The sequence below is a fragment of the Vidua chalybeata genome, chromosome 4, assembly GCF_026979565.1.
Source record: "Vidua chalybeata isolate OUT-0048 chromosome 4, bVidCha1 merged haplotype, whole genome shotgun sequence".
Lineage (NCBI taxonomy): Eukaryota > Metazoa > Chordata > Aves > Passeriformes > Viduidae > Vidua > Vidua chalybeata.
Window position 1 is genome coordinate 15,552,062 of NC_071533.1, and position 11,741 is coordinate 15,563,802.

The 11,741-nt window shown below is 39.3% G+C and overlaps 1 protein-coding gene across 4 annotated transcripts in view; it reads right to left on the reverse strand.

Annotated features, from left to right (window-relative positions):
- Window positions 1–9,513, reverse strand: part of USP53 (ubiquitin specific peptidase 53) — a 28,807-nt gene extending 19,294 nt beyond the window's left edge. For 2 of the 4 annotated variants that reach the window (XM_053940407.1, XM_053940404.1), the window contains exons 1-4: window positions 9,433–9,513; window positions 8,707–8,764; window positions 1,966–2,644; window positions 143–235 (exon numbers count right to left, since the gene is read on the reverse strand). In XM_053940407.1, coding sequence (XP_053796382.1) covers window positions 143–235; window positions 1,966–2,109 — 237 coding nt within the window. In that variant the 5' untranslated portion in view covers window positions 2,110–2,644; window positions 8,707–8,764; window positions 9,433–9,513. Of the gene's footprint in view, window positions 1–142; window positions 236–1,965; window positions 2,645–8,706; window positions 8,765–8,963; window positions 9,173–9,432 lie in introns of those variants that run through there. The other 2 variants (XM_053940405.1, XM_053940406.1) reach the window with 2 other exon arrangements.
- Window positions 9,514–11,741: the final 2,228 nt, after the last annotated feature.

Below are 11,741 nucleotides of genomic sequence, written 5' to 3' on the forward strand. Positions count from 1 at the left end.
CTTAAAAATAAACTGCTTCTTTACACAAGAATAACTTGGTCACCCAGAGATAGGTATGATACAGACACAAACTTCCAAAAAAAAAATTTAAATTATTTTTCCCTCATTGTGAAATATAGTTTTTCCAGAATTTTTTATCTACCTTTAAAGCACAAAATATGCAGGCATCTCCTTGACACACGTGTCCGGTTAAACCTCTTAAACTTCGTCGAAATATATCAAGTTGCCATAATACCTATAAAAATAAAGAGAAAATAAGTAATCAGTTCTGAAGGTTCTTTGCTTAACACAACATACAGTAAACAATTTTAACTGTTTTTTTTATTTCACATAACATACAACTTAAGTACCAATATTGCTGCAGGAAATGTGGGTTTTTTCCATTAGTTTGGTAAGTTATGGAGGTGGAAATGAAAGTTTTACATTCAGCACTTAAAATTTAGATCTGTTTTTTAAACTTTTTGAAACAATGTATTTTGGAAAAAGAGCTGAAGTAGTCTTAAGAAAACGAGCAGCAATCTAAACCCTGTACAGGGATTGTAGCAGTTTTCTTAAAGCTCTATATAAGAGTTAAGTCCTATATTATATTTTTATGATCTCTTATCAAAATGATTGCTGAAATACATATGTTTTTGCACAGGTCAAAATAATCGTGGTGCTTACACAGGTATGTTTCTACCTTATTTGTGTAAATAAGGTAGAAACACAAAAAGGTAATACCCACAAGGTACCCAACAAAAAGGTAATAACAGTTGGGCTACGCCCACTGCTTTCAATGTCTAATGTCTTGGGTACACATGAAGTGAAGCAGTTCAGAAAGTTGTCCATTCAAAAAATAAAAATAAAACCCCTGAAAATGAGTTGTCAAGAGGCACAGTAAGACAACAGCTGCAAATTCAGGGGGGAAAAGATATCCTATCTATAAATATAAAAGCTAAAATGAAATAGGATGTGTTGAAAAATGAAAGTCCAAAGCTCAGTTCTGAAGGTGGAGCAGAGGTTACAAGAAAAGAAAGGAACACATTCCTCCTTGTAAAAGGGCAGTCACCAACCATCTGACACTGTTTGATAAACAGCACTGGGTTGTGAAGTTGTAGGATTGTCTAAAACTAGAACTAAAAATTACTTAAGGCTTCATTTTAGGGCACCTAAGTGAAAATAGCAGAACTGCAAGAGAATATAGGTCATGCTGCTCGGATTGGATAGAAACCAGCAAATACTCTACTAAAACTACAGTACAATTTTATTTGAAATACATATAGATACTATACATACCACATAGCTATACCTCTCATGTCTCCTAGTTTTAAATCCATGCCAATTTTAAGTCTTCCAATTTTTATGAAGTCCATGTCTGTTAAGTACAGTCTATTAAGCCCTCTGCCAGTTTGAGAAATAATTCTGTACAATTTAAAAACAATCAGATCCAAAATCTGAACATGTCAAGAGGTGCCTTGTTATAAGAAGAATTCCAAGTCATATTGCTTTGGTACCAAGTGCATCTCCTACTCTAATTCCACAAATCTTTCCTAAGATTAGAATCAAAGCCCTCACTATATGTGAATATTCTGATATATCTGAGTATCACAGGCTCGCTCATATGCTAATTCTGAGAAAATGGGATTTTAATAAAAATAGTGTCCTAGAAGTGTCATATAAATTTTGGAAGTAATTTTGCTATGTTTGACAGAAACATTACTTTTAAAATTCAATCAGAAATTTTTCAAGTTTTAAAACATTTCTACATTTCCTACATTTTCAAATACAAAAGAAAAGTTTTTCAGATATCCTTGATGCATGCAAATAAAATTTAGTGCAAAATAAAGTATTTATGCTCTCAATTCTTTACAGTTAAATGCTGAATAAAATTACCTGTCTTATTCCTACAGTCGCCATTTTTATTTCCCACACATAGTCAGGAAAGTCTATTTAAAAAGTGTTTAATAGATAAATTTTTTTTCTTACCTGAACAGCACTATTAAGAAAGCAGCTGTTTTGTCCAGGTTCATTTAGTAAGCCTTTTGTAGGGGCCAAGGACAGGATACTTCCAGGCTGATAAACTTTTCCAAGGTTACCCCCAGGTTTTCTTAGGAATTTCACCCATGCCATTATTTTTCAGTTTATAATCACAATGTTCACGCTTAAATATTTAAGGATATGATGGGTACAAGGCAAAGAAGGTGGTTCTACAATAATATTTCTAAAGTCATGGCATTCCATTCAACTCTGTGCAGTAGTAACTATTCATGGGCTCAAGTCCATTTTCCATGAGCAGCTGTAAGCCATCCCTCAGGAGCAGTCTCCCAGTAAAAATACAGCTGAACAATGTTTTGAACCCTCAGTCTTAAAAAAAATAAATAAATAAAGGTGTCCAGTTAAGGTTAAAACACGTTAAAAGTTGTTAGAATACAAGTTCTTATTAAGACTTCTTCCAGGGATATCAATAAAGTATTACTATAAATCATTAGTTGTATTGTGTTGAAAGCTTATATGTATATATATCACAGAACTGCAAAGTTCTTGTCAGGTGTTATACTCCTGTTCTCTCATTTCGTTGCATCTTCTTTTTACTTCTAACTGTAACCCATGAAATATATTCCAGTTTAGAACACGCCATGTTTATTTCATTCTCTTTCCAGTGAACCTGAAATAAGAAAAAAAAACAGAAATTACTGAAAAAAAAACAAAATCCAAAATATTAAAGACCTACTAAATTAAAATAAATATCACGGCTAAAACAACCTCTAAATCTAAAGGCAAGATGAAACAGCCAGGAAAGAGGAGAAGAAAAAAATCCCCACCTAATAATTGTTTTTAAGCCATAGAAGTTATTTTATCTATCATAATTTATTATCTTCTGATTTCTTACACATCTCTAAAGACCAAAATAAAACTGCTGTAAAGATTCTCCTAATAACCAGCAACAGCTTATAAAAAGACCATACAATACATGAGTTATTCAATCTTTGAATCTCCAAGTTTAATAAAAATATTACCAAGAAATAAATCTTTTTATTCAACATTCAAAAAGCTGAGCTGGTTTTTATTTCAATTTTATGGATGGATTGTCAGCTAGTACTCAGCTTTCAGAAGTTTGTACTGCCTACTAAACACTACATAAATGTGTCATTAACCTGGTTGCATTCTCAAAGCAACCAGAAAAACAGTGCTAACAGCAATGCAAGAATATTCTGGTTGCTGCCCCAATTCCAAGACTTTCAAATTCCAACAATAAGGGTTGTTTCTCCCTTATTGTTGGAATGAAGGAGCATGTTGAAGGTTAAATCACTCAATTTCCAGAACATCCCCACAACCACATGTAAAGCCCAAGCTGTGACCCTCTCAAAACAATGGATTATTCTGTCAGTTTGGCATTACTACATCACCCACACAGACATTTGGAGGAACAGCACAGAACAGAATAAATTTAAATAAACCAACACAATTGGGGTTGCATATGTGGGAAAGAAAGAAAAAAAAAAGGGGGAGAAATTTGGGCCTCACATTTCAACAGAGATACGGAGATATTCACCTTAGATTTCACAAGCATGTGAGATACTAAAGACATATCAGTATACTTCAAAACCTGCAGCTTATCACTACAGTTTTTTCCTCTATGTAAACTTAGCAAGATTAATGAGGAGTATTAAAAACCAGAAATTAATTGTGTAGTTGGAATACTGTATAAACTGGAAGAGAACTTTGCTCAGCTCAGAACAAGCAATATCACATTCACACAAAACCACTCTACAGATCTCTGATACTGTACAGCTGGGATATGTGGCTTTCAAAAATACCCACAGGAAGTCTTGCACCCCTAAAACCGTTCCCCATTATTTAAGGGAAATGCTGGTACTTGCTTGTATTTAAAAATAAAATCAATAACTGGAACCTAACCAAAAGTCTCTTTTGCTCCATGAATAATCAGATGAGTTCTGTTTGTTTACTGATGTTACTGTATCTCACCCATAAGTAATTTGATTTAATAATACTGGAGATAGTAAGTGTGATTTGTGGCAGCACTGAGCAAGGAGTCTGAAATCTAGCTGGAAACTGACCTTGACAGAACATCATGTAACAATTTTGTTTTATGTTCACTTCAGTTAATCCAAAAAGAGAGTAGGAAAAGAAAATGTAGCTGAAAATGTGTAGAGCTTCAGACCTTATTACAAATAAACACTCTGTTTTGGAAACAAGAGTTCATCCAGAACAATTTAGGATAATGACAAAGAACATTCATTTCCTAAGAACTTACAGGAAGTAATTTTGTCTTGCATTGCAGGGATGCCCTACAACTAATACTCCATGCACCAAGCACTTAGCTCTTGGGCTCGCTCTCAGGAAAAGTTATAACGATTCAGTGCAAGAATTTAATGAAAAAGTGTTTCTGGATTAGCTCTGTGTTATTGTCCCATTGCATTAAAATGCCTCCTGCTGAATTTCACATCCACAAAGCTGTGAATATAAATAATTCCATTTGCCACACAATCTTATTCTAATAAATTGCAGAACACATTAATTGAAGTTTTCATATGTAGAAGTTCCACTGCAAATTTTTTCTCCATTGCATCAAATACTAAGGTGCATGGCTTCTCATTCATTCGTAAGAAAGGCACTGTAGATGAGCCTTCCAATGGTGCCAAGAGCAATGGGATTAATTTGTCATCACAGCCTCTCCATAAGGTGAGAAAGCCTCTTGGTTTGAAATTTACATTGGACAAATATCTCAGTTTTGATTTGAAAAAAAACCAAAAAAACAACAAGAACATTATTCCTCTGCTGACAAGCCTATCCCCATCACAGATGGCTCCATAAACCAGAGAAGTGATGCTGCTGATCAGTTTTGATTGCTTCATCTCCCATGAGTTTGGGGGAACTTTCAGGTGACTGGGACTTGGACCAGACTCCCATAACCTGAATTCAATAGTCAATAGCACTATTAGGACCTGAAAACTTCTTCCTTGTCTGTGGTAAGCCAGTGTTGCTAAGGGCACTGTAGCATTTATTAACCACTGGTGTTTACCAGATCTTTTTAAGCTCTTGGCTTGCCAAAGGCGTGAGTGACTAAGTATAGACCATCAGTCAGCTGTGCATGCCCCATCCTTGGCAGTGTTCAAGGGCAAGTTGGATGGGGCACTGAGCAACCTGGTCTAGTGAAAGGTTGCTTTCAAACAACCTTTGCCCATGGCAGAGGGATTTGGAAAACAATGAATTTTAAGGTCCCTTCCAACCCAAACATTCTGTGATTGAACCATACTGAGTCTACAGTAAGTGCAATATTTCAGGAAAAGAGTTATTTCACACAGTGTTAATGACATGCTATAGAAGATTTTTAGCAGCTAAGAATTAAAGGAATACTCTTACCCTTCAGATTACAGGAATTGATTGTGTACAACTGTTCTCAATCAAAGACACTAAACAAGAGCTATAAGCTCTCAAATCAATGTCTATTTACCAGCGTAACTCCTTCTACCTTGCCCAATTTCAGCCACTGTTCTTCAGTCACAGGTGATCTCATCAAGCAGCTTGCTACCCTTAGCTGTGTAGCCTTACAGGACAAAACACATGCCTGTCAAAAATTTCTGGCACTTGCCTTTACAGCTTCCAGAACAACAAATCCACTTGTCAGCAGAACTGCACGTTATCACCTGCTTGGTTGGTACACCCCAGCACATAGCTGTGGCTGGCACAGACTCTTTAGTTTAAGAAGCAGTGTCACTAAAGAAGCTTAGAAATCAGTGCAGCTGATATTTTGCCTAAACAGTCACTTTCTACAAGCACATTTGGGTTTAAGCATCTCTGATATCCATCAAGATAAAACTGATGAGATAAACAGTTGGCTCTGTGAACACTGGAACTACCAATACCTGGGCTCCTGATAATTTTCTGCCTCATGGCCTAGTTCTTGCAGTTTTCTCCCTAGCTGGGGCATAAGCCAGCTCTGCTCCTCACATCATCTTACAAGGTCTCTCTCTTCCAGCCAGCTGCCTCTTTTCATGCACTTTCTAAGTACATAATCATCTTTGAGGCTTCTATCCCTTCTGTCAAATTGAGTGGAAACCTGCCAACAAGTTCAAAAGTTGTTGACTGCTTCTATCCCTGAAATTTGGCTGAAGAATAGTTATTTACATCTTCTTGGCTTCACTTTGCAACTATTCTCAGTGTGTTGCACAAATTACTAATGGCAAACCTTTCTCATGCCCAGTGCCAGGGTTGCTTTTAAGCCACACAGCATTTTGCTTCTGCTTGCAGTTCATGCCTCTGTGCTGAGCCTGGCAACCCCACCCAATACGCTGACAACTCCGGGAAATCAATGCCTAAACTGATGTAACTTAGGAATTTAGACACAAGACAACAAAAACTGTGAAGGAAGAGTGATGAAATATATTAAGAGGGAATAAAGCTGTGATGGGAAACCGCTAGAATTCTTCACAACGAGCCAATATTTTTAGGACTGGGGTTACTGTCTCCTCCTTAACAGAATGAAATTCATTGAAATTTCAACAACTTCCAATTGCAAGAATTTGAGTGTTTTCCTCAGTTCAAAGGTTGTCATTTAAAATTGCCAAATTTTGTTAACTGAACGAAAATCTGATTTGCATTGTGACAGTGCTGGAGGTTGTAATAATTTTTCCCTACATTTGAAAAAAGAAATAAACAGTGAAGCTGCTTTAAAAAATGTAGAAAAATACCAAAATTTGAAAGGAATAATCTCTTACACCCACCTCAATGAGACAGAATCATAACTTTTTGGCCTCTGAAGAGATCCTGTCCCCTTCCGCCTTTAGCCCCCATGTTAAATATATTTGTCAACAAATCTCACACACCATAAGATACATGTAAATGCTTTTAGTAGCCACCAGTCTTTGTCTTTGGAAGTTGCCATAGAAATATATTAACAGGAATGCAAATTCTCACTATTTTAAACATCAGAGAGGGAGAAAAACTTCATTAATAGCACTTACTTGCAACACACGTAAGAAGAAACAAGAACAACCCTACAAGAAAAGGCCAATATCAGTATATTACCACTGGCTGGTATTGGTCTGACACATTCTTTCTCCTTTGGTCACTGACTCAACAAGTCCCCAAGACACCAAAGGAGTATTTGATGGTATCTCCTCTAGAAAGTCTTCCAAACAATCCCTGTAGATTTTCAACCCAGACTTTTTCTTTTTTTCAGTATCTCTATTGTCTCTTCTAGAGCCCTTGCCTATTTAGCTGTCCCTCCTATGCCAAACCACTGCGCCTGCATGTCACGTGTCTCTATTCCCTTCCAGGATGGAGAACCAGAAGCGTAGATGCAATCCCAGACAGCTTTTGTGTAAATGCACAATTTTTTGCTTTAAGCTGTTCCAATAAAAACTTTCCTGTTTGCATCAAAACCAAAACAACAGGTTCACAGCTCAGCCTCCCTCATCTGTTTCAAGGAGAAACCGACTTCAGAAATAACTGCAATGGGAACTCTGAGTAAATATCTTGGAGAACACAAATTCCCGGCCCATGACATGGGCCAGCATGAATCATCACACAGACACTATGGAGAAGATTTTTGTTTCTCTGTCTTCCTACTGCTCTACATGTGATTATTCAAAGGCTACAATGTACTCTTCCCTGAGCCTCAGAGAGATAGAATGTATCTTTACAGCGATACTCACACTTGCCTTTTTGTCTCTTTTTGCCTTGCTTTTCAGTTGTTTGATCTGTGCAGATGTTTGATCATTAACAGAAGTGCAAAATACCAAGTTCTGCTCTTCTGCAAAAAGCTTTCTGATTTCTTAAGTCACCAGGAAAAAAATTACAAAATTGAGTTACAAGGAATGGTAATGTCAGCATCATCTTTAAACCTACACATATTTTATAGGTTTGTGAAAAAAAAGTTTGAATGTCTGAATCGCTATACCTCATATATTTCCTCATTAACATATCCTGTACAAACCTTCCTATAAACATTTCACTCAGTCTACATATCTAAAATCCTGATCCAGCCTCAACCCATCATCATTCAACCTGGCCCCAACAAAATCCTACTTGTTTCTGCTCAAACCATAAAGCTTGTGAAGAATTCTATGAATGGGTTTTGCTCCCATCACTACATCCCTCAGTGACTAAACTGTTTTACTCTATCAAGAGGCATATACCAAGGAATAAGCAAGGACAGTGCCAATACCCTGGCACCCTCAGGGTCATACATTCAATAATTTTGTCAGTGGCACACCATGCATATTGTATGGCCAAAAAAGATTCTGCACTATCAAGGCTTGATATGAAAGTCAAGTGCATATTTTTTTCTGTTTTTAATGTCAACATCCCACTGGTCAAGAATAATAACTTTTTATACAAGTAATTTGACACTTCAAAAAAATAACCAGTAAGTACATCTTACTTTGCAACAATGTGTTAGGGGAAGAAAGAATTATTTACCCTTTGACAAGGCTAATTTACAGTCAGAGTATAATAACACCCTTTAATTTCTTTAAGAAAAGAGTAGTTAATCATAAAATCAGTCAAGGGATTTTCCATTGCCATGGGGTGGAAGGGCATCATCAATCAGGCACAATGCTGTTTGCACGATTAAGTTGTTGTTCTTAAAATAATCCTAGTAGCTTCAAAGTTAGGAAATCTTAAGTGGTTCGGTGTTTGGTGTTTTTAGTAGGGGGTTCCATGAGCAAAATAAAATACTAAGTAGAAATATGTAAAACTCACTTATTCTGGGAAGGGGAAAATCCATGTTGAGAGAACAAGTCGTGGTTCCTCTGAAAAGCTGATTTAAAAATATTTGCATTAAAAATCAAAATAAGGGATATAGGTAAACTTAGACCAGATGCTAAGTAGGTGATTTGCATATATTCGCATACATCTACCCACATGCCTCTGAAACTCCATCTGTACAACAACACATAGCAAACAACTGCCTCCAAAACGCTACAAACTGATTACATTTCAAACAGCTCCAACATTACCTGTACTGGCATTTCCTGTTCCAGGCAGACAGCCTCTGGAAGCACTCCTGAAGAACTCGCTGGCGGGCATGTGACCGCCGCGTTGAACATTGACCAAGCACCGCGGCTCGCTCCGAGCCCGCATCGCCGCTCCCGGAGTCCCCGCTCCAGCTCCGCGGCCCCTCCGCATACACAACGGCGGGGGCAGCGCCGGCAGCAGCCCCGGAGCTGCCGCTGACCCACACCCACGCAGCGCCGGCAGGGATTTAACTCCGGTCGCCCCTCCGGCCGGGAGGAGGCGACGGTCCCGTCCCCCGGCACTCCGCCCCCACCTCTGCACCGCAGCCGCCTCCCCGGCCCGGACCTCGGCTACAACCGTGCCCGCTTCCTGGCCCAAGCCGACCCCTGCCTACTGCAGTTTACCCCCTGGCCGACCCGCGGCTGAGCCTCTATCCCACCCCCGCTCAGTTTCCGCAGACCCCCGGCTCACCGACGGCTCCGCACGCAGCTCCTCTCCCGCCCCCTCCCGGCGGCGACTCCGGGCCTGGCCCCGCCCTCACGGCAACTTTTACTTCCCCCGCTTCCCGCTCCTCCTTCACGCTCCCCTCCCCAGCCCGGCACCACCGCGCCTGCGCAGTGTGGCAGCAGCCGGGACGCTGTGCCAGAGCGGTGTCCCGGATATTTCCGAGCCAGGGGAGGGTGTGAGAGGGAGAGGCGATTGGAGGAGTTGACCGCGCCCTCGGCCGGCGCGCGTGCGCGGTGTGCGCGCGGGAAGGTGCGCGGGGTCTGGGGGCGCCTGAGGGTCCGCGGGGGCGCCTGAGGCGATGGGGCGGGAGCAGGGCTCGTATCTCCGCGTCCTGCTGAAGGTGCGGGGGGAGTCGCGGCCAGGTAAGGGGGCTGTCACAATCCCCCTGCTCCCTCCCCGCCTGCTCACGGTTCGAGGGCACGGGCGTCCTCGGTTTAAAGGGCGCAGCGGGTGCCCCTCAGGTGCTCGGGTTTGGAGTTAACAGCCCGTTAAAATGAGCGCGGCGGCGCTTGTTTTTTCCAGGAATTGTTTTCCAGTTCTCATTCCAGGATATCTGGCTGTGCACGTTGGCTTTCCTTGAGATGCCCATGGAATAGCACTGGCATAAAAGTGATTTGTGAGCCAAATGCCACACAAGTGTACATCCACCTCAGAGTTGCGTTTGGCTTCCATGCAGCCTACAAAGATCCTATGTGATTATTAATTTATCTGTCACCTGCCCCAGAGTCACTGCCCCAAAGTTGTGTTCCCTCTGATTTTTATCTAATCTATTATGTTGGCCAGGGAGTGGTATTTCCTTTTGTTATTTGAGATAGTAATTCCGTATCCACAAATGCTCATATTTCTAGTTGCTCAAATACCTTTTATATTCCATTGTTATGATTTTTTTCCTGGATAAACATGTAGATTTCACTAACAGTTCATTTCTAGGTTAGCGATGATATTTTAGGTGCTACCACACCCAACATCAATCCTTGGCACATGCTGATGGATACAACTTGTATTTTTTCTCTTCCAATTGCCTTTCTGATAGTCTTCTAGGAAGGCAAAAGTGCTTCTGTGCCTCAGAGCATGTTCCATTTTTCAGCGGTATCTTCTGCAATATTAAACAAAATTATTTCCCTGTTGAGTTCCCTTTCTGCATCTACTTTAGGTCATCCAGATTGCAAAATGACTGTGTGGAATACAAGGCACTGTATCAAATTAGCTCACTGCCTTAAATACGACATTTTGTTGTTCTTGTATCCCATTTTAAAAAATGGATACATTTTCCTCAAATTACTTTTTGCTACTGTTTCTTCTATTATATTGCCACTGTAAAAACCCCACTAACAAAGTGATTTTAGCAGGTTCACTCTCCAATGTTTTCCAATAGCTTTTTGATTTGGTGATTCTTTGGCAAGATTTTCATTGAATTTTACAGACTTTTGTCTTACATATATACGAATAGCTAGATAGATCAACACATAGCCACATTTTTTCAGTAATTTGTAGAGTCATGTTCACAAAATAAAGTTACTTACTACAGGATTTATATAAAATGTTTTTTCTTGAAGCATTAGGATGTTTTAGCTGGATGCTTTTTAGTTTTTATTGGATGCCATTTTTGTCTCTTGTTTTCTTAAAATTTCCCTAAAATTTGTGATTTTTTTTTTAAAGGGAATTGAATATCAGATCCATTGGTCTAAGATTCATACAGTATTGTGGCTCTACTTTTTTGCATAGTTCTTTGTTATCTATTCATTGAGAGATACTTACTAGAAATTTAGGGGTAAAAACATGTTGAAAGTCAGTGTGTTAACATGGCAATTAAAAATCTAATTTTGTGTTCGTGCATCTTGTTATTGTACACTTATAAAAAGCATTCTGCTCATTGTTTTGCATAGTGTCAAGTCAGTCCTTGATCCCTGCATTACTTCTTTGCAAAGCTAGTCAAGCAAAGGCATCTGTGTATCCCAAAGTGGGATTATGACCTCATTTTGATATTTTTGCTTTCCCTGAACTCTGCTTTTCATGTTTGCCTCTGCCCTTTCTTCAGCACGGATTTGTTTTTCACTACTAATCTTTAGAAGTCTCTTAGGATTTATATTGATTTCTTCTGTTCCTTTTTTTTTTTTTTTTCTCCTGGAGTAAGTGTGGTCTGTGAGCTTTAATTATAGCATATTTTAGGATTCTTTAGCAGTGAATCTTAACAGAGCCTTCCACACACAGTTCAGGCAGAGAGTGACACAGGTGCAGCACAGGAAGCCCTAAATGAGGTCGCAGACAAATGT